Consider the following 23,593-nt stretch of genomic DNA (forward strand, 5'->3'; position numbering starts at 1 on the left):
GTCTGCATATCGCAAATTTTCGGCAACGTGACCGCCATTCCCGACTTGGGAGACCGGCAAATCCTCACGGTGCATGCGATGTGAGGATTCATAAGTCTGCAGTCACATAGTGACACAGAGTGATCGCAGACTTACCTGCAGATTTAGACCAGAAAACCCCTTTAAACAAGATATACTGCACACTCTACTAATTTGATAGATTTTGAATATAACGGCCCACTTGAAATATCAGGAAACATGGAGCTCCTGATGGAACATTTATGAGTGAGCTGCCATAGCATCGAGCACATTTCAGACTATATCAGCAGTTTGTATGGATCATCAGATAGAGACAGACAGAAAGCCAAATCCTTTACATTGGCATCACAATTGCATTACTGACATACATTTATCCAGATATCCGTTGTCTCCTCATAGATCACGAGAGGTGTTGAATATTCAGACCCAGAATCTGACAATCGGTGATGATCTGAAAGTTCTTTGTAGGGAGCCACAAATAGGGATGGTGGAATAAGAACAATTTGCAGACGTGTTTGTGGACGATCTAGTAGGACAGCCCAAGCACTGCATGGGAAGATATTACAAATGAAGAAAAAAAAAAAAAAGTGAGACAACAGTTCACAAGAACCCCCCCCCCAAAAAAACCCCCAACACAATTACCATATCCTGACCTGCACTTCTAACCTCACCAAGTTAAATTTAAAGGGAACCTGTCAGCAGAAATTTCGCCTAAAACCTAACAGATTCCCCCTCTGCAGCTCCTGGGCTGCATTCTAGAAAGGTCCCTGTTATTATTGTGCCCCCTTTCTGACCAAAAAAAAGAGTTTATATAGAGGTACCTTTTTGGCTTCGGATTCTCTAAATGGGACACGGGGGCGGGCTGCCTGATAGCAGTTATTCTGCCCCCTGGTCCTGTATTCTGAGCATGCCCAGAATGAAAAAAAATAAAAAAAAGAAATAAAAACAGAGCCGACGGATTCCGTTAGACGGACGCCTAACGGACGCCAAACGGATGCAACGGTCCGTTATTTCACAGGAATCAGCTAACTGATTCCTGTGAAATAACGGACCCGTTGCATCCGTTGACACCACAAAAAAAAAGAGAATTTTGTTTACTTACCGTAAATTCTTTTCCTTATAGTTCCGTATTGGGAGACCCAGACCATGGGGTGTATAGCTTCTGCCTCCGGAGGACACACAAAGTACTACACTAAAAAGTGTAGCTCCTCCCTCCTAGCATATACACCCCCTGGATAACCAAATATAGCCAGTTTAGTGCAAAAGCTGAAGGAGAATAGCCACCCACAAGTAGAGATAGAGCAAGAACCGGAACAACCGGAGCCTCTGTCTACAACAACAGCCGGTGATAACACGCGGAAAAAGAAACTGCCAACAGGCAACAGGGAGGGTGCTGGGTCTCCCAATACGGAACTATAAGAAAAAGAATTTACGGTAAGTAAACAAAATTCTCTTTTTCTTTATCGTTCCTATGGGAGACCCAGACATTGGGACGTCTCAAAGCAGTCCATGGGTGGGAATAAACAGAAAACTGAGAAGTAGGCGAAACCTAACTTCACAAATGGGCGACAGCCGCCTGAAGGATGCGTCTGCCCAAGCTCGCATCTGCTGAAGCATGAGCGTGCACTTGGTAGTGCTTCGAAAAGGTATGCAGACTAGTCCAAGTGGCAGCCTGACAGACCTGCTGAGCCGTAGCCTGGTGCCTGAAAGCCCAAGAGGCACCGACAGCTCTGGTCGAGTGTGCCTTGATCCCCGGCGGGGGAGGCACCTGAGTACACTGGTAGGCATCGGAAATGGCCGACCTAATCCAACGAGCTAAGGTCGGCTTAGAAGCAGAGAGGCCCTTACGCCGACCTGTGGTCAGCACAAAAAGAGAGGCGCACCGCCTAAGAACAGCGGTGCGAGACACATAGATCCGGAGCGCCCGCACCAGATCCAGAGTATGCAACGCTTTTTCAAAGCGATGAACAGGAGCCGGACAAAAGGAAGGCAGGGAAATGTCCTGGTTAAGGTGGAAAGGAGAAACCACCTTAGGGAGAAAGTCCGGAGTCGGACGGAGAACCACCTTGTCTTGATGAAAAACCAAAAAAGGTGACTCCGAAGAGAGCGCAGCCAAATCAGAGACTCTCCTGAGGGAAGTTATGGCCACTAGAAAGACTGAAACACTGCCGGATGCAGAGCCCACTCGCCGCTGTCCACGGTTTGACGGCTGAGATAATCTGCCTCCCAGTTTTCCACGCCTGGGATGTGGACTGCGGATATGGTGGACATGGAGTCCTCAGTCCACTGAAGGATGCGTTGAACCTCCAACATTGCCAGGCGGCTGCGTGTCCCGCCCTGGTGATTGATGTAGGCAACCGCTGTCGCGTTGTCTGACTGGACTCGAATGTGCTTGCCCGCCAACAGGTGGTGAAAGGCGAAGAGAGCTAGAAGCACAGCTCTGATTTCCAGCACATTGATCGAGAGGGCTGATTCGGACGGAGTCCAAATGCCCTGCGCTCTGTGGTGGAGATATACCGCTCCCCAGCCGGATAGACTGGCATCCGTGGGGAGGATCACCCAAGACGGGGCCAGGAAGGAGCGTCCCTGAGACAGAGAGAGGGGCCGAAGCCACCACTGAAGGGAACCCCTGTTCTGTGGCGACAGAGCCACTAACTTGTGTAAGGAGGAAGGCCGCTTGTCCCAACAGCGGAGAATGTCCAGCTGCAGAGGACGCAGATGGAACTGGGCAAAGGGAACCGCTTCCATTGACGCCACCATCTGACCCAGCACCTGCATTAGGTGCCTGATGGAATGACGGCGGGGCCTCAGCAAGGAGCGCACCGCCAGATGGAGGGACTGCTGTTTGACTAAGGGCAGCTTCACAAGTGCCGGCAGAGTCTCGAATTGCATCCCTAGGTACGTGAGCTTCTGGGTCGGAGTCAGAGTAGATTTGGGCAGATTGACAAGCCACCCGAATTGGACTAGAGTGGCGAGAGTGAGCGAGACACTCCGCTGACAGTCTGCACTGGATGAAGCCTTGACTAGAAGGTCGTCCAGGTAAGGAATCACTGCCAACCCCTGGAGGTGCAGAACCGCAACCACTGCTGCCATGACCTTGGTGAATACTCGAGGGGCCGTGGCTAACCCGAAGGGGAGAGCCACGAATTGAAAATGTTCCTCTCAGATTGCAAAACGTAGCCAACGCTGGTGTGAAACTGCAATTGGCACATGCAGATAGGCATCTCTGATGTCGATGGATGCCAGGAAATCTCCTTGGGTCATTGAGGCAATGACTGATCGCAGAGACTCCATGCGAAAATGCCGCACCTGAACATGCTTGTTGAGAAGCTTGAGATCCAGGATGGGCCGGAAGGAACCGTCCTTTTTGGGGACTAGGAAGATATTTGAGTAGAAACCTCTGAACCGTTCCCGGGCAGGAACCGGTACAATTACTCTGTTGGCCTGCAAGGATGCCACGGCCTGTGAGAAGGCGGCGGCCTTGGAGCAGGGGGGAGTTGACAGAAAAAATCTGTTTGGCGGGCTGGAAGAGAATTCTATCCTGTAGCCGTTGGAGATGATATCCCGCACCCACTGATCGGAGACGTGTTGAAACCACACGTCGCCAAAGTGGGAGAGCCTGCCACCGACCAAGGACGTTGCTGGCTCGGCCAGATAGTCAAGAGGAGGCTGCCTTAGTGGCAGCAGCTCCTGCAGTCTTCTGAGGACGCGGCTTTGTGCGCCAGTTGGGTTTTTGGTCCTTGGCTGAGTTAGTGGACGAGGCCGAGGGCTTAGAGGACGACCAGTTGGAGGAACGAAAAGAACGAAACCTCGACTGGTTCCTGCCCTGGATAGGTTTCCTGGTTTTAGTTTGTGGCATGGAAGTACTCTTCCCGCCAGTAGCTTCCTTAATAATTTCATCCAGTTGTTCACCGAACAGCCTGGACCCAGTAAATGGGAGCCCAGCAAGGTACTTCTTTGAAGAAGCGTCTGCCTTCCACTCTCGAAGCCACAAGATCCTGCGGATAGCGATGGAATTAGCCGAAGCCACCGCAGTGCGGTGAGAAGCCTCCAGCATGGCAGACATGGCATAGGATGAAAAGGCTGAAGCCTGGGAAGTTAAGGCAACCATTTCGGGCATAGAGTCCCTGGTGAGGGAATGCATCTCCTCTAGAGAAGCAGAGATGGCTTTGAGAGCCCACACTGCTGCAAAAGATGGGGAGAACGAGGCCCCTGCCGCTTCATATACAGATTTGGCCAGAAGGTCAACCTGGCGGTCAGTGGAATCCTTAAGTGAGGTGCCATCAGCCACTGATACAACTGTCCGGGCTGAGAGTCTAGACACCGGAGGGTCTACCTTTGGTGAATGAGCCCACTCCTTGACCACCTCTGGTGGAAAGGGAAAACGGTCATCAGAACTACGCTTTGGGAAGAGTTTGTCAGGACAGGCCCTAGGCTTGGTCACAGTGGCCTGAAAACTGGAGTGGTTCAAGAACACACTCCTTGTTCTCTTAGGCAAGGTAAACTGGTGCTTTTCTGCCAGAGAGGGTTGCTCCTCTGATACTGGCGGATTGAGGTCCAGTACAGAATTAATGGACGCAATCAAGTCACTAACATCTGCGTCACTTTCAGACAGATCAATGGGGCACATGGAGGTAGAGTCCGAGCCCCCAGCAAAGGCATCCTCCTCGTCCTGCGAGTCAGCTCGTGAATCAGAGCCACGGGACGAGGAAGGAGAGGGAGCCCTGCGTCTCCTTTTAGGAGGACGGGGTCTGGGACCAGATGAAGAATCCTCTGTGAGCTCCTCTGAGAGAGCCCTAGCAGCAGAGGCGCCCTGTGAAGGGGGCTGATGCATGGTCAGCAAAGTCCGGGACAGCTGTCCCATGGAGTCGGCAAAAGACTGGGAGATTGACCTAGAGAAGGATTCTACCCAAGCCGGGGGTTCAGCCACCGGAGCCGGAGCAGCCGGAGGGACCACTGTGGGTGCGATACCAGGCTGAGGCATTGTCAGGTTAGAGCAGGCATCACAATGTGGATATGTGCTCGGTTCAGGCAGCACAAGCTTACATGCAGTGCATATTGCGTACAGCCTTGCTCCTTGTGTGAGACATGCTGCTGAAGTGGGGGCTCTGAGCCAGAATGACCCCCAGAGAGTATATAAGCAGGTGCACAACCGGAGGTTGTGGCTTACCAGACCGTTTGTGTGCCCTCCAGATCCCACAGCCCGGACCCCCAGAGAGATGCTGCAGCCAGCGCCGATCGCTGTGAGAACGCTGATAAAATGGCGCCGGAGTGAGGAGAGGGGGCGGGGCCTACTCTGAGAGCGGGAACTGGAGGGCCAAGGAGATTTACAGGGGAGGGAACATTTCCTCAGAGAGGAGTGTCCCTCCCCTGTGCCGAACGGCCGCTGGGCGGAGCCGCACTGTCCCTCTACATGACTGACATGCAGGGGAAGTGAAATCGAAACTAGGCCTCAGGCGAAGCCGGGGCCTAAATTTAATGATGCGGCCGGCGCGAAGGCACCATCGGCGCGGTTCTCAGGTGAAAACCAGAGAACCGGCCGGAAATGTCAGAATAGATACACAGCCCACTCTCCCCAACAATAAAGTACAAGGGACCCACCAAAAATAACGTCTCAGATACTTAGCTTGTGAGACGCAGGGTTTCAAGTCCCTGGGGATGAGCGCTCCGTCCGGGCTGCGGATGGAGACCGGTCTCCTGCAAGGCAGGGAGAACCGTGCTGGCTCCCACTTCAAGCCAGAGCCCGAGGGATGGTGAAGGAGCGCGGCATGTAAGGCTCCAGCCCTGAAATCAACCTTAACAACACCGCCGACACAGTGGGGTGAGAAGGGACATGCCGGGAGTCCAGGCTTGGACCCGCTTTTCTTCAAACTCTTTCCAAAAAACAAAAATCAGATGAGAATGCATGTGTGGATGTATGCCTCCTGAACACAAAGCATTGAACTGGCTATATTTGGTTATCCAGGGGGTGTATATGCTCAGAGGGAGGAGCTACACTTTTTAGTGTAGTACTTTGTGTGTCCTCCGGAGGCAGAAGCTATACACCCAATGTCTGGGTCTCCCATAGGAACGATAAAGAAATAACAGATGCGTCAAAACGACGCAGCAACGGACCCAGCGGATTCAACCCAACGCAAGTGTGAAACTAGCCTAACCCCCCAACTGGCAAAAACTTAAATCAGTTCAGGAGAAAGCAGTAAGATGAAAACATAGCAGAAAAGCAACATAGTTGAAAGATCATAACTATACTGGTGCTGTGTCTCAATGAAGGCTCCAAGAAGATTTTACAGTAGTACCCAAAGGCTGTTTTAATTTTTTTATTGCTTCATTGGGGAACACAAAACCATGGGACAGCTTAAAGCAGGCCCAAGGGTGGAAAGAGGATAAAGACCCCTCAGTCTGAGCTCAAGCCACTGAATTCCAGGACCCTTCCACAGAGGCTCGCATCTGACGAAGCATAGATATGAAACCTGTACAATTTTGCAAAGGTACGAATGGATGACCAGGTAGCAGGATTATAGAGCTGAGAGACAGAAACCTGGTGGCAGACAGCCTATGAGGGCCCCACTGCGCGCGTGGAGTGAGCAGTCACCTTGAGTGGGCACGCTCTGTCCTTTATCTGAATTATCTGAATCCAGCAAGCGATGGTGGCTCTGAAGTCAGGAAGGCCTCTGTAATGACCGATCAGGGATCACGAAGAGAGAAACGGCGTATATGAATGGGGCCATCCCGGAAAGGAAGAGACTAAAAGCCGCTTCACACGCTACGACATCGCTAAAGCGATCTCGTTGGGGGTCACAGAATTTGTGACGCACATCCGGTCGCTTTAGCGATGTTGTTGCGTGTGACAGATATGAGCGATTTTGCATCGTTGCAAAAACGTGCAAAAATCACTCATCGGTGACATGGGGATCCATTCTCGAATATCGTTGCTGCTGCAGTAACGATGTTCCTCGTTCCTGCGGCAGCACACATCGCTCCATGTGACACCGCAGGAACGAGGAACCTCTCCTTACCTGCGTCCCGCCCGCAATGAGGAAGGAAAGGGTGGGCGGGATGTTACGTCCCGCTCATCTCCACCCCTCCGCTTCTATTGGGTGGCCGCTTAGTGACATTGCACGGACCGCCCCCTTAGAAAGGCGGTTCGCCGGTCACAGCAACGTCGCTAGGCAGGCAAGTAGTGTGACGGGTCTCGGCAATGTTGTGCACCACGGGCAGCGATTTGCCCGTGTCGCACAACCAAAAGGGGCGGGTACCCACGCTAACGATATAGGTACCGATATCGCAGCGTGTAAAGCGGCCTTTAGTCCTCTCACAAGGTCCAGCTTGTGTAGTGACTGCTCCCGAGGATAAGAGGGAGATAGACAAAATGAGAACAGTATGACTGGCATATGCGAGACGAAGGAGGCTTCCTTGCCTTGATCATGGTCTGGTTGACTTGGTTGGAAAGACCAGCGGACCTTAATACCGCAGCTTCAACATTATGCTGTTAAATTGATTCTGGTGGAGAGGGCTCCAATGAGAGAAGATCTGGAAGCTTCCATGGGACGTCAGACACAAGGATGTCAATCTCTACAAACCAAGGTATTCTGGGCCAGTCTGGGACCATGAGTAAGAAACGGGCACGCCTTGCAACTTGATCATCTTTATCAGCCCAGGAATCAGAGGTAAAAGGAGGAAAAGGTAAAAAGGGAGAACTGGGACCAGAGAATTGCCAAGCATGGTAGTCAATCTCTAGGGAATCATGAGATCTAGATACAGCCAGATCTGCCTCAGATGGGGTGAACTACAGACTTCGAAGATTGTCAGACCACTTATCTGCGATGAGGTCCTCATGGCTGAGAAAGTCGGGGACCCAATTGTCCACTGTCTAGGTATAGAGCTGAAATCGCTGGAACATTCTGTGTTTGTCCCATAACAGAACCTAGGAGACTTCTGACATCACTGCCCGGCTTGAGCGACACCCTGGTGGTTGACGTATGCAACAGCTATGGAGTTGTTGGACTATACACGAATCGGACGCACGGAGAGAAGATCCTGCCAGTGAAAGAAAGCCAAAAGGATCACCCCGAGTTCCAGAATATTGATGGGCAGAGATATTTCCTGAATGTTCCATTGACCCTTGACCATGAAGTTTTGAAAAATTGCTCCCTAACCTAAAAGGCTGGCATAAGTCCTTACAATCTTCCAACGCAACGGCAGAAATGATCTTCTGTGACAAATGAGATTAGAGCGCCATCCATTGCGTAGTAGGGGATGAGTGTGTAATTGTGTAACTAGGACAGCTCCCATAGCAGCTACCATCTTTCCCAGAATGCTCTTGCAAAAAAAAACAAAAAAACGATCGAGTAAAAAGGGACACTTGAGAGAACGAATCTCTCACAATAGAGCAGAGTCTTTTTTTGAGGAAGTAGAAAAGCGCTTGCATGCATGGTGTCGACAAGTAGACCCAGTAAAGTTATGCGCTGGGCTGGGAACAGAAACAAAGGACTTGTTGATGAGCCAATTGAGACGGCGAAGAGTGACCATACTAATTTCTAGGCATGCTGAGTGGGATAGAGCCTCCATCCTCAAGTGGCGCAGACGCACATGCTTGTTCAACAACTTGTGATCCAGAATGAGGTGAACGGAGCAGTTTTTCTTTTGGACCACAAACAAGTTTGAATAAAACCCTGAAACGTGTTCTTGAAGATGTACGGGAATGAGAACTCCTTACTTGTGGAGCAAAAATAGACAGCCTTGAAGAAGCTGGGGATGAAAGAGGGGTTCTTTGGAGGGTGAGACGGACTCCCAGTAGGGTACGCCCAGTCATGTGGAAGAGAAACTGTTGGACCTAGATCTGGAAGGTCGACCCTGATGGCCTTGCCGGCACCAGAATGATGCAGGCTCAAAAGCAGGTCTCCACCTTTCTTTGCAGCCCAGAGACTTGTCTTGCGATTAGAATTCCCTCTTGAAAATTGATGAAAGGAGCAGAATTGAAGTGTGAGTCTTTCGGAGAGGGAACACTTGGGCTTTGGCTATGGAAGGGAGATGCTCTTTCCTTCCGTGGCGTCCAAGATGACCTGGTCTAATCTCGCTCCGAAGAGTCATAAGCCCTGGAAGGGGAGACTGGATAGGGACTTGGAGGCCCAATCTGCGTTCCATGCGGTCAGCCACAAGGCCCTACAGACCATGACGATGTTGACAGTGGCGAGATCGGAGCAGCTAGCTGCGTCTAGGGCAGCAAACAAGAGGTACTTTGATGCGCAAGCAATTTGGTCCGCCAGATCCGCTAACTCGGAAGGGGGAACACCGGAAAACACACAGAACTTAGCCCCGGCCGAAACGGAGTTGGTTACAAATGTGGAGGCAAAGAGCTGATCCAGAGGAAACGAAGGTCAAATTCGCTGAAGTCTCAATGTGCATGTCAGAGGGGTTCTGAGGGAGGCCCCACCCGAGAGAAGGAGAATGGTAATGGTAAATAACTGGAAGACTGGGGGATCCACTAAAGTAGCACTAACCATCTCTGAAGAGGGTCAGACGCAAAGGGATATAAGACTTCTTTCTTTGAAAACATTTTTGTAGATGATCCCATTCCTTGGCAAAAATTCTGTTGAATTACTTGTCGTTGGAGAAACAGGTGGGGGAGGTGTAATTCACCATGGAAAGCAACTGTTTCCCCTGAAGCATAGGATTTGACAGACGATCTATGACCAACAACAGGGTCTGAGAAACCTTAGTCTTGTCGATCTCGATCCAGGACGACTTAATGGATGAAGGTTCTATAGGAAGATCGATCTTGTGCAAGCCTAGATAGGTCCACGAGGATCTTCTCTGCCGTTTCCTTGATTGTAACAAGCCATTGGGTTGCTGGTAATCCTCTTTGCCTTGTTCCTTCTATTCTTGTGACCATGTTGTATTTTACCAGTGATTGCAATTCACTGAATAATGTGTCCAAAGAAGGCAAGTCATAGCTTGGTGATCCTTGCTTCAAGTGATACAAGTGGTTTGATTTCCAAAATTGATTTGTTTACTTTTCTTGCCATTCATGCTATTGGTAACATCCCTCTCCAGCACCATATTTCAAAGGTGTCAATTCTTCAGTCATTTCTTTATCGTCTAGGTTTGACATTCATATGTTACTACAGAAAAGACTAGACTATGTACAAGTTGTGTCTTTTACACCATTAAATGTTCCTCAATTTGAGCACCTTGTCAAGTGACTTCATTGTCGATTTGCCCATTGCTATTCTCATCTTGACTTCCGGTATTATCGCAGCATCTTCAGTAATCATTGATCAGAGTAGGTTGAAGAAGTTCTTTACAACTTTCAGTTCAATGGCATCTATCTATCGCAAATGTTTCCCGGTCACACGTAGCAGTAGACAATAGCTTTGTCTTTGTATTAAATAGTACTCCCATATTTGAGCTTTCCATCTTGACATTCCGTAATTACACTTTCATTTCATACATGCTTGTTGCCATCAATGTTGTGTCGTCTGCCTATTTTTGTTTCTGATTCGTCCAGCAATTTTGATTCCTTTTTCGGCAAGTCCAGCCTTCCTGAAAATAGCTTTTTCATAAAAATTGTAGAGAATTGGTGATGGGATGTAGCCTTGACTGACTCCTCGTTCTACTTTGAACCCTGCCACGTCACCGTGCTCCGTTCTGACTGTTGCTTCTTGGTCAATGTAAAAGGTCCCCGATGAAGCTGATCAGAGGGTTCGGCACACCAATATCTTTCACGGTATTCCAAACTTTATAGTATAGTGAACAACACAGTCAAAGGTTTTGCTGTAATTGATTAAGCAAAGAAGGGAATTTTGTTTACTTACCGTAAATTCCTTTTCTTCTAGCTCCAATTGGGAGACCCAGACAGTGGGTGTATAGCTACTGCCTCTGGAGGCCGCACAAAGAACTACACTTAAAAGTGTAAGGCCCCTTCTGGCTATACACCCTCCCGTAGGAGTACGGATTCCTCAGTTTTAGTACCAAAGCAAGAAGGAGGAAAGCCAATAACAGTTTCAAAAACAAATTCAATCAGATAACAAGATCGGAGAACTTAAGAAACAACATGAACAACATGTGCACCCGAAAAACGAAACCCTAAGAACAAATAGGGCGGGTGCTGGGTCTCCCAATTGGAGCTAGAAGAAAAGGAATTTACGGTAAGTAAACAAAATTCCCTTCTTTTTCGCTCCTAATTGGGAGACCCAGACAGTGGGACGTCCAAAAGCAGTCCCTGGGTGGGTAAAAAGATACCACATGAACGGGCTGTCAGACAGCCCTTTCCTACAGGTGGGCCACCGCCGCCTGAAGGACCTGTCTACCTAGGCTGGCATCTGCCGAAGCGTAGGTATGCACTTGATAGTGTTTGGTAAACGTGTGCAGACTCGACCAGGTAGCCGCCTGGCACACCTGCTGAGCCGTAGCCTGATGCCGCAATGCCCAGGACGCACCCACGGCTCTGGTAGAATGGGCCTTCAGTCCAGATGGAATCGGAAGCCCAGCAGAACGGTATGTGTGAAGAATTGGTTCCTTGATCCACCGCGCCAGGGTGGATTTGGAAGCTTGCGATCCCTTATGCTGACCAGCGACTAGGACAAAGAGCGCATCAGAACGGCGTAGAGACGCCGTGCGAGAAATGTAAATCCTGAGTGCTCTCACCAGGTCCAACAGATGTAAACCTTTTTCAAATTGGTGAACTGGATGCGGACACAAAGATGGCAAAGTGATATCCTGATTGAGATGAAAGGAAGAAACCACCTTGGGAGAAAACTCTGGAATTGGACGCAGTACTACCTTGTCTTGGTGAAACACCAGGAAGGGAGATTTGCAAGATAACGCCGCTAGCTCGGACACTCTTCGAAGAGACGTGACCGCCACAAGAAAAACTACTTTTTGTGAAAGCCGAGAAAGGGAAACCTCTTTCAAAGGCTCGAAAGGCGGCTTCTGGAGAGCAATGAGAACCTTGTTTAGATCCCAGGGTTCCAATGGCCGTCTGTAAGGAGGAACGATATGACAAACTCCTTGGAGAAACGTGCGTACTTTAGAAAGCCGTGCCAAGCGCTTCTGAAAGAATACGGATAGCGCGGAGACTTGACCCTTAAGAGAGCTAAGCAACAAACCTTTTTCCAACCCAGACTGCAGGAAGGAAAGAAAAATTGGCAATGCAAATGGCCAGGGAGAAAACCCTTGAGCCAAGCACCAAGCTAAGAATATCTTCCACGTCCTGTGATAGATCTTAGCTGAGGATGGTTTTCTAGCCTGTCTCATTGTGGCAACAACTTCATGAGATAAACCTGAGGCCGCTAGGATCCAGGACTCAATGGCCACACAGTCAGGTTCAGGGCCGCAGAATTCAGATGGAAAAACGGCCCTTGAGACAGCAAATCTGGACGGTCTGGTAGTGCCCACGGTTGGCCTACCGTGAGATGCCACAGATCCGGGTACCACGACCTTCTTGGCCAGTCTGGAGCGACGAGAATGGCTCGATGGCAGTCGGACCTGATTTTCCGGAGAACTCTGGGTAACAATGCTAGAGGTGGGAACACATAGGGGAGTCGGAATTGCGACCAATCCTGAACCAAGGCGTCTGCCGCCAGCGCTCGGTGATCGTGAGACCGTGCCATGAAAACTGGGACCTTGTTGTTGTGCCGTGACGCCATCAGATCGACGTCCGGCGTCCCCCAGCGGCAACAGATCTGCTGAAACACGTCCGGGTGAAGGGACCATTCTCCTGCGTCCATGCCCTGGCGACTGAGAAAGTCTGCTTCCCAGTTTTCCACGCCTGGGATGTGAACTGCGGATATGGTGGACGCTTTGCTTTCCACCCACGTCAAAATCCGCCGGACTTCCTGAAAGGCTTGGCGACTGCGTGTTCCCCCTTGGTGGTTGATGTACGCCACCGCCGTGGAATTGTCCGACTGAATCCGAATCTGCTTGCCTTCCAGCCATTGTTGGAAGGCTCGCAGAGCAAGATAGATTGCTCTGATTTCCAGAACGTTGATCTGCAGGGTGGACTCTTCCTGAGTCCACGTCCCCTGAGCCCTGTGGTGGAGAAACACCGCTCCCCACCCTGATAGGCTCGCATCCGTCGTGACCACTGCCCAGGACGGGGGAAGGAACGACTTTCCCTGTGACAATGAGGTGGGGAGAAGCCACCAACGCAGAGAGTCCTTGGCAGTCTGAGAGAGGGAGACAGTCCTGTCGAGGGACGTCGATTTCCCATCCCATTGGCGTAGAATGTCCCATTGTAGAGGGCGCAGATGAAACTGCGCGAACGGGATTGCCTCCATTGCTGCTACCATCTTTCCTAGGAAATGCATGAGGCGCCTCAGTGAGTGCGACTGGCTCTGAAGGAGAGATTGCACTCCTGTCCGTAGCGAACACTGCTTGTCCAGTGGAAGCTTCACTATCGCTGAGAGAGTATGAAACTCCATGCCAAGATAAGTCAGAGATTGGGTCGGGGTTAGATGAGACTTTGGAAAGTTGATAATCCACCCGAAACTCTGGAGAGTGTCTAGTGCCACCTTCAGACTGTGTTGGCATGCCTCTTGAGAGGGTGCCTTTATAAGCAGGTCGTCTAGATACGGGATGACCGAGTGACCTTGCGAGTGCAGAACAGCTACTACTGCTGCCATGACCTTGGTGAAGACCCGGGGGGCTGTTGCCAGACCGAAAGGTAACGCTACGAACTGCAGGTGTTAGTCGTGTATGACGAAGCGTAGGAAACGCTGATGCTCTGGCGCAATCGGCACGTGGAGATACGCATCTTTGATATCTATTGATGCTAGAAAATCTCCTTGAGACATTGAGGCTATGACGGAGCGTAGGGATTCCATCCGGAACCTCCTGACTTTTACGTGTCTGTTGAGCAACTTTAGATCCAGGACGGGTCGATACGATCCGTCCTTTTTTGGGACCACAAACAGATTGGAGTAAAAACCGTGACCTTGTTCCTGAAGAGGGACGGAGGTCACCACTCCTTCCGCCTTTAGAGCGGCCACCGCCTGCAACAGAGCATCGGCTCGGTCTGGTGGTGGAGAAGTTCTGAAGAAACGAGTTGGCGGACGAGAACTGAACTCTATCCTGTACCCGTGAGACAGAATATCCCTCACCCAACGGTCTTTGACGCGTGACAGCCAAATGTCGCCAAAGTGGGAAAGCCTCCCACCGACCGAGGGTGTGGGAATCGGAGACTGCAAGTCAGGAGGACGCCGTCTTGGCAACGGTTCCTCCGGCTGTCCTTTTTGGGCGTGACTGAGACCTCCAAGAATCTGAGCGTCTCTGGTCTTTTTGAGTCTTCTTTGACGAGGCGAATTGGGACCTGCCCGGTCCTCGAAAGGACCGATAACCAGACTGACCCTTCCTCTGTTGGGGTTTGTTTTGTCTGTGTTGCGGTAAGGATGAGTCCTTACCCTTGGAGTGTTTGATGATTTCATCCAAACGCTCTCCAAACAATCGGTCACGAGAAAAAGGCAAATTGGTTAAGCACTTCTTGGAATGAGAATCTGCCTTCCAATGTCTCAACCACAGGGCCCTACGCAAAACAACGGAGTTGGCTGACGCCACTGCCGTGCGGCTTGTAGCGTCAAGAACAGCAATAATCGCGTACGACGCGAATGCCGCCATTTGCGAGGTCAATGGTGCTACCTGCGGGGCAACTGCACGTGTGACTGAGTCGACTTGCACAAGCCCGGCTGAGATAGCTTGGAGTGCCCATACGGCAGCAAAAGATGGCGCTAACGACGCTCCAATCGCTTCATAGATGGATTTCAGCCAGAGCTCCATCTGCCTGTCAGTGGCATCTTTAAGTGCCACTCCATCTTCAACTGCAACCAAGGATCTAGCTGCAAGCCTGGAAATTGGAGGATCCACTTTTGGACACTGGGTCCAACCCTTGACCACGTCAGGGGGAAAAGGATAGCGTGTATCTTTAAGCCGTTTAGAAAAACGCCTTTCCGGATAAGCGTGGGGTTTCTGGATTGCGTCTCTAAAGTCAGCGTGGTCCAGAAAAGTGCTTAATGTACGCTTAGGATATCTGAAATGGATTCTCTCGTGCTGCGAAGCTGACTCCTCTACAAGAGGAGCTGGTGGGGAAATATTTAACATCTTATTGATGGACGCTATAAGATCATTAACTATGGCGTCACCATCTGGTGTATCTAGATTGAGAGCGGTCCCAGGATCAGAATCCTGATCAGTTACGTCCGCCTCATCACCCATAGATTCATCTCGCTGGGATCCTGACCATTGAGATGAATGTGAAGGCCCCTCATAGCGAGCCCGCTTAGGTTGCCTGGGGCCATCGTCCGAGTCAGAGTCTTCACCCTGAGGTGTATGTGCCCGTCCCGGAGCTTGGAGGTAATTCAGCTGAGGGGGACCAGGGGGCAATGATTGCACAGTGTCCGTGGCCTGAAGTACAGGCCTAGCCCGCAATGTGTCAAGAATTTGTGACATAGTGAGAGACATTCTGTCAGCAAAAGCTGTAAACTCAGTTCCTGTCACCTGGACAGCATTCACAGGTGGTACACCCTGGGTCACGTCCAGCAGAGGTCCCGACTGTGCAAGTGCCGCAGGGGCCGAGCACTGCACACAATGGGGGTCCGTGGAGCCTGCCGGTAGAAAAGTCCCACATGCGGTACAGGAAGCATATAATGTCTGTGCCTTGGCACCCTTGCGTTTTGTGGACGACATGCTGTTGGCTCTCTGCAATGTGAGAGAGTCTATAGCCAAAGGGCGACCAGCGCTATGCAGTACAAAGTATTTGCAGGAACAAAATACTAAGATTACTACTGGCACAAGAGGGGGTGAGCCCTGAGGGCTGCTTACCGCCCGCTGAATAGCGGGTAAGAGGCGCAGAATTCCTTGTCTGGGTCTCCCCGGCTCCCCTCTGCAGCTCAGCGTGTCAGCAGGAATGGCTGCCGGCGTCTGTGGAGAGGGGCGGTCCGTGGGAGTTCCCAAACAAAAGTGCGGGAAACAGTGTCCCCTCTGTGCCTATTGTGAGGGCTGGAGTATGTAAAAACGACTCCAGCCCTCAGCGCTGATGCACTGACCAGCGTCCCGCCCCTCTCCTGACTGGCAGGTCTGGGGGCGGGAACGAACGGAACTAGGCCGCAAAAGCCGGGGACTCGAGTTATCAGCGCGGCCGCCGTAAAAGCGCGGCCCGCGCTGAAGTCCCCGGCGCACCACAAGTGCCAGCCGCGCCGCAGTCCCAGCGGCCGGCGCGACCGTTTCCCAAAAGTGTGCCTGCTTCAGCGAAGCTGAATGAGGCCATGGCACAAGCGCCGCAGCGCTGATGTCCCCGGCGCACTACAACACCCAGCATGCTGCGGTGTGAGCGCCAAATGCACGGGGACACAGAGTACCTTGAGGAAGCAGGGCCATGTCCCTGATGTACTCCGCTCCATCCAGCATCTTCTCCAGGGGCTGTAGATGGAGCACGGTCTCAGTGCCTGGAGACCAGTAAATCCCACTTCACCCAGAGCCCTGTAAAAAGGGATGGGGAAGGAATCAGCATGTGGGCTCCAGCCGCCGTACCCGCAATGGGTACCTCAACCTTACAAACACCTCCGACATACAGTGGGGTGAGAAGGGAGCATGCTGGGAGCCCTGTATGGGCCCTCTTTTCTTCCATCCGACATAGTCAGCAGCTGCTGCTGACTAAAAACAATGGAGCTATGCGTGCGTGTCTGACCTCCTTCGCACAAAGCTAAAACTGAGGAATCCGTACTCCTACGGGAGGGTGTATAGCCAGAAGGGGAGGGGCCTTACACTTTTAAGTGTAGTTCTTTGTGCGGCCTCCAGAGGCAGTAGCTATACACCCACTGTCTGGGTCTCCCAATTAGGAGCGAAAAAGAAAGTAAAGCTCCTTGATATATTTGGCCTTTTCTATCCTGCATCTAATTTTGGTAATTACATCTCTTGTTCCTCTGCGTTTTCTGAATCCTGCTTGTTCCCCTGATAACTCTTAATCAAGTTAAGGCTGTAACCATCTTTGTAGGATCCTCAGTAGTATTTTGCTGGCATGAGTGCAATAGTACGATAGTTTCCACAGTCGGTAGAATCTCCCTTTTCGGAAAAGGAACAAACACCGATCTTGTTCAGTCCTTGGGCCACTTACCAGTTGGCCATCTGTTGACACAGGTGTGTGATGATATCAACTGCTGCTTCAGAAGATTTTAATTTGTTTTATTGTAATATGGTCACATCAGGGTGTTTTGTTTTTATCAGAAGCTTTATAGCAGCAACGACTTTGTCTTTTAAGATGGTCGTTATCCTAGTCTCTGCTTCTTACCGTATCACAGATTATTCTTGTAGAGGTGCTCCGTGTATACTTCCATCTTTTCTTGATCTATTCTGGCTGTCAGTTTGTTCCCATTAGCTCTTTCAACATTCGCACTCTTGGTTGAAATTTCATCGTATCTTTTGGTATGCCTTCCTGGTCTTACCCTTTAGATGTTCTTTCACGCTTTTTCCGAGTGACGGTCATTGCTGATCGAGCAGCTCACTCAGTCTCTGCCTGAAGTGCACAGCGAGCAGTCATGTTCCATGATCGCGCGCTGTGACTTTAGATGTAGCAGAGCTAGAATCGTCGAGGGACCTCGTGTGGATTATGTCGGACCTTCAGGGGTATTTTTGGGGTTAATAAAGTGGTGAAAGAGGGTGCTTTTTTGTATTTTATTTCAAATAAAAGGATTTTTGGGGTGTGTGTGTTTATTTACTTTCACTTACAGATTAGTAATGGGAACGGGGGTCTCAGACACCTCCCATTACTAATCTAGGGCTAAGTGAGAGCTGTGAGCTGATATTAACCTCTTATTACCCTGATTTCCACCACACCAAGGCAATCGGTAAAGTGCTGGGATTGTCAGATCTAATTGATGTGGCAATTCTCGGCTATTTTTAGAATACCAGCCACCAGCTGTCTGGCTTTATCTTGGCTTGGCATTAAAATTAGGGGAGACCGGACATTTTTTTTTTTTTTTTAATTCCTTTAATAAAAAAAACAAAACAAAAAAAAAAAAAAGCGGCACGTGGACCCTCATATTTTGATACACAGCCAAGATAAGCACACTGCTGGGGAAGGAAATGTATGCAGTTTTGTGACCCAAACGGCACCCACAAAACGCATAAAAAAATGCAGCGTGCACATGAGGCCTCTTTGTCTTTTCAAGCAGTCAGCTAGTCTTCGAGATAAAAAGGTAACTGATACATGTAACATCCACATTGCCCACCATGTACTAAAGTGAGGGCAGTGCTAAAATTTAAGTACTTTTAGCACTTATGAGTCTCTGTAGATCATGCCAGAGAGGACAGCGGTGCAATTACATTTTTTAATTGCACTACAAATATACCAACTATACATAGGAAACAAAACATTTCCTTCTTAGGCACTAGTATCCAAAAGATATTCCACAAATGCTTCATAAGTAATGGTCTTAGCGCAGGGACCAAGAGAGCAGGAAATCAAATAGACATTTTCCCCATAGAAGTCAATGAGTTACAAACATTCAAGCAGAAACGGTTTAAGATGGGATTATCATCTGGGGGCTGTTTACTATTAATGTGAAATAAGTAGTCATCTCTGTAGCATCATATCCTCCTCTTTATTTAGGTAAGGCAGATCATTCATTTGTTTCGCTGTGTTTAGTTCTGCACCTCTGTCCATTAACTTCCACAGGGCTGAGCTCCAATATCAGCGACAGAGGCACAAATGTGCCTGCTCAAAGAACGGAGTTTTGCGTGGCACTTGGTAGAGACAATCACACACTCCCATCCTCGCTGGCTTGTGCATGCACCACATTACGTGGTCTGCGCCATTAGATATTTAATGTTTAATCTCTTTTTTATTGAAAAATTAAGGTTGGATACAATAAGCAGGGCTGCAGACCAAGGCAAACCCACAAATAGAGACAAAACAAAAAAAAAAAAAAAAACAAGAATGCAATGAAACATGCAAGGCTTTGCATGGTTGTAGCCATATACAGTTTGTTACACTAAAGAGCATTTATATCATTCTGTCTTGAACCATTATAAAAGTATAAAATCCATAAACTATAACATAAACAGCAAAGATTTACCATTCATACCATAGAGGCCACATAATGGTCAGTCGAAGGAAAAGAAAGAGAAAGAAAGAGGGAAGTAGACAAAGTGAATGATGACGGGGAAAGGATCATGGGGAAGGGCAAGGAATAACTAGCAGGGAAAATCTAGGTAGAGTCTCAACTCGCCCCAAAGAGGGACCTGAAGTCCGGAGAATCCAAAAAAAATGACCCAGGGACTCCAGATCTTAATACATTTTTCAGTAGCGTCCTGAATTTCAGCAGTGAGACTCTCCATTCTGTAAAGGGAGGCTATCTCCCCAAGCCACTCATTCAAGGCGGGGGCACGGGTGGACCTCCAGCGTCTGGGGACCACGGTTCGGGCAGCCGCTAGGCAAAACCGCAATAGTCCCATTTTCTGAGATTTAACAGACCCCGGTAGGATAGATAAGAGAGCGATTTGTGGGGAACCAGAGAGGGCCTCCCCACTCGCCATTAGATATTTAAATATAAGAGCAGGCATTAGCCTCAGATAACTCACTACTTTCCATCTGGAGTCCAGCCAGCTCTAGCAATGTATTCACACCCAGCAAACAGCACCTCAAACGGCTGCCGAAGCTCTTTGTCTATAGCATCCAACACCTGGAAAAAAAAATAAGATTCTGGTTATAGCAGAGACCAATCACAGTCTTACAAGTGACAGAAAAGTTCTGTAAGGCAGCTTTTTCCCCCTCATCAGATATTAGTTTTAGCGACTTGCTGCAAGTCCCCTTCTGTATTATAGCATTTGTTGCTTCATGAGATTGGACAATATTAATGAAAATTGTGAAGATACCAACCTATGGCCCCCCGAAGAAGTTATCGTAACGTGCGCGTCGGGGCACGTTTTACTCGGTCACGGCTACTAATGGGTGAGTGCTTTGAGGGGATTGTTTTCAGCCCACGTGTATTTTTTTCCTGGGCTGGCTCCCCCCTGCCATTGGGTGTTTTTTGGCCCCTCGGAGTGATGAGTGACCAAATGTTATTACACCTATTAGTCTAGTTAGGGTTTTCATGTCCCTAACTTTGTATATGACTTGTGTAAATGTATAAATAGGTTATATTGGTCCTACTATTAACTCTGTGAGGCCCCCCTACTGTGAGGATATGGATATACTGCACTCCCCATATGATCTGGTGATCTGTTTTTCATCTATGACTCTGCCTTAGCCTGATCATTGTTCATTACTTTTCGTAAATATGTATTTTATACTATTCCCTTTGCTAAGCACTAAAATGAATAAATATTTTTGATATTTTTGCAAAGGTTGGTATATTGATTATTGACTCAATCTATGACTGCGTTACCCCTGTTCTCTTTGTGTGTGCTCATGTATTTTGGGTGCAGTCCTTATAATATGATAAGATTGGTCACACATCTTGTCCCTATCCGTTTGATTCAACCTATGGCCATTGCAGGTTAGTAATTCCTGGCATCCCACTGTCAGACTAATTAATCACATGAAAGAAGGGAATTTTGTTACTTACCGTAAATTCCTTTTCTTCTAGCTCCAATTGGGAGACCCAGACGATTGGGTGTATAGCTACTGCCTCCGGAGGCCACACAAAGTATTACACTAAAAAGTGTAAGGCCCCTCCCCTTCTGGCTATACACCCCCCGTGGGATCACGGGCTGCTCAGTTTTAGTGCTAAAGCAAGAAGGAGGAAAGCCAATAACTGGTTTAAACAAATTCAATCCGAAGTAACATCGGAGAACTGAAACCCGTTCAACATGAACAACATGTGTACCCGAACAACCAAAAATCCCGAAGGAAACAGGGCGGGTGCTGGGTCTCCCAATTGGAGCTAGAAGAAAAGGAATTTACGGTAAGTAACAAAATTCCCTTCTTCTTCGGCGCTCCATTGGGAGACCCAGACGATTGGGACGTCCAAAAGCAGTCCCTGGGTGGGTAAATTAATACCTCATGTTAGAGATGTAAAACAGCCCTTCCCTACAAGGAGGCAACCGCCGCCTGCAGGACTCTTCTACCTAAGCTGGCATCCGCCTAAGCGTAGGTATGCACCTGACAATGCTTGGTGAAAGTGTGCAGACTCGACCAGGTAGCTGCCTGGCACACCTGCTGAGCCGTAGCCTGGTGCCGTAATGCCTAGGACGCACCCACGGCTCTGGTAGAATGGGCTTTCAGCCCTGATGGAACCGGAAGCCCAGCAGAACAGTAGGCTTCAAGAATTGGTTCCTTGATCCATCGAGCCAGGGTGGATTTGGAAGCCTGCGACTCTTTACGCTGAATAGCGACAAGCACAGAGAGTGCATCCTAGCGGCGCAGAGGCGCCGTGCGGGAAATGTAGATTCTGAGTGCTCTCACCAGATCCAACAAATGCAAATCCATTTCATATCGATGAAATGGATGAGGCAAAAGGAAGGTAAGGCGATATCCTGATTGAGATGAAAGGGGGATACCACCTTAGGGAGAACTCCGGAATCGGGCGCAGCACTACCTTGCCTTGGTGAAACACCAGGAAGGGAGCTTTTGGATGACAGCGCTGCTAGCTCGGACACTCTAAGAGACGTGACCGCTACCAGAAAGGCCTCTTTCTGGGAAAGTCGAGAGAGTGAAACATCCCTCAGAGGCTCGAAGGGCGGCTTCTGGAGAGCAATTAGTACCCTGTTCAGATCCCATGGGTCTAACGGCCGTTTGTACAGAGGGACAATGTGACAAACCTCCTGCAGGAACGTGTGTACCTGAGGAAGTGGTGCTAGGCGCTTCTGAAGAATACAGATAGCGCTGAGACTTGTCCTTTAAGGTAGCCGAGTGACAACCTTTTTCCAAACCAGATTGCAGGAAGGAAGGAAAAGTAGGGAATGCAAATGGCCAGGGAGACACTCCCTGAGCAGAGCATTAAGAGAAGAATATCCTCCACATCTTGTGGTAGATCTTGGCAGACGTCGGTTTTCTAGTCTGTCTCATGGTGGCAATGACGTCTTGAGATAATCCTGAAGACGCTAGGATTCAGGACTCAAAAGGCCATACAGTCAGGTTCAGGGCCGTAGAATTCAGATGGAAAAAACGGCCCTTGGGACAGTAAGTCTGGCCGGGCTGGTAGTGCCCACGGTTGGCAGACCGTGAGATGCCACAGATCCGGGTACTACGACCTCCTCGGCCAGTCTGTGGCGATGAGGATGGCGCGGCGGCAAACGGACCTGATGTTGCGTAGCCCTCTGGGCAGCAGTGTCAGAGGGGGAAACACATAGGTTAGCTGGAACTGCGACCAAACCTGAACTAAGGCGTCTGCCGCCAGAGCTCTTTGATCGTGATACCGCGCCATGAAAATCGGAACCTTGTTGTTGTGCCGAGACGCTATTAGGTCGACGTTCAGCATCCCCCAGCGTTGACAGATTTCCTGAAAACCGTCCGGGAGAAGATACCATTCCCCTGCGTCCATACCCTGGCAACTGAGGAAGTCTGCTTCCCAGTTTTCTGCGCCCGGGATGTGAACTGCGGATATGGTGGATGCTCTGTCTTCCACCCCCATCAGACTCCGCCTGACTTCCTGGGAGGCTTGCCGACTGCGTGTTCCGCCTTGGTGGTAGATGTATGCCACCGCTGTGGAGTTGTCCGACTGAATTCGGATGTGTGTGCTTTCCAGCCACGGCTGGAAGGCTTGCAGGGCAAGATACACTGCCCAGATTTCCAGCACATTGATTTGAAGGATGGACTCCTCTGAAGAGAGTCCTTGACCGTCTGAGAAGGGGGACGTTCCTTCTAGGGACGTCGACTTCCCATCCCATTGGCAAAGAATGTCACATTGGAGTGGACGCAGATGAAACTGCGCGAAAGTGACTGCCTCTGCATGAGGCGTGTTAAGGGGTGTGACTGGCCTTGAAGGAGAGACTGCACCCCCGTCTGTAGTGAACGCTGTTTGTCCAGCGGAAGCTTCACTATCGCTGAGGGAGCGTGACACTCCATGCCCAGATATGTCAGCGATTGGGTCGGTGTCAGATTTAACCTTGAGAAGTTGATGATCCACCCGAAACTCTGGAGAGTCTCCAGCGCTACGTTCAGGCTGTGTTGGCATGCCTCTTGAGAGGGTGCCTTGACAAGTCGATCGTCCAAGGAAGGATCACCGAGTGACCCTGAGAGTGCAGGACTGCTCTCACTGCTGCCCTGAACTTGGTGAAAACCCGTAGGGCTGTCGCCAGACCGAAGGGCAGGGTTACGAACTGAAGATGCTCGTCTTCAATAACGAAACGTAGCAAACGTTGGTGCTCTGGTGCAATCGGCACGTGGAGATAAGCATCCTGATGTCTATTGATGCTAGGAAATCTCCTTGAGACATTGAGGCAATGACGGAGCGGAGGGATGCCATCCGGAACCGCCTGGCCTTCACGTGCTTGTTGAGCAGTTTTAGGTCCCCCACAATCAGATTGGAGGAAAAAACGTGTCTTGTTCCTGAAGAGGAACAGGAATTACCACTCCTTCTGCCTGCAGAAGAGCATCGGCTCGGTGGGTAGGTGGGGAAGTTCTGAAGAATCGAGCCGGAGGCCG

General features: G+C 49.8%; 1 protein-coding gene across 2 annotated transcripts in view; it reads right to left on the minus strand.

Annotated features, from left to right (window-relative positions):
- Positions 1–23,593, minus strand: part of DPP8 (dipeptidyl peptidase 8) — a 127,203-nt gene that overhangs the window by 49,885 nt on the left and 53,725 nt on the right. For both annotated transcript variants that reach the window (XM_075346035.1, XM_075346034.1), the window contains exons 9-10: positions 19,588–19,688; positions 387–564 (exon numbers count right to left, since the gene is read on the minus strand). In XM_075346035.1, coding sequence (XP_075202150.1) covers positions 387–564; positions 19,588–19,688 — 279 coding nt within the window. The remainder of the gene's footprint in view (positions 1–386; positions 565–19,587; positions 19,689–23,593) is intronic.

The sequence above is a fragment of the Anomaloglossus baeobatrachus genome, chromosome 4 (assembly GCF_048569485.1).
Source record: "Anomaloglossus baeobatrachus isolate aAnoBae1 chromosome 4, aAnoBae1.hap1, whole genome shotgun sequence".
NCBI classification, from domain to species: domain Eukaryota; kingdom Metazoa; phylum Chordata; class Amphibia; order Anura; family Aromobatidae; genus Anomaloglossus; species Anomaloglossus baeobatrachus.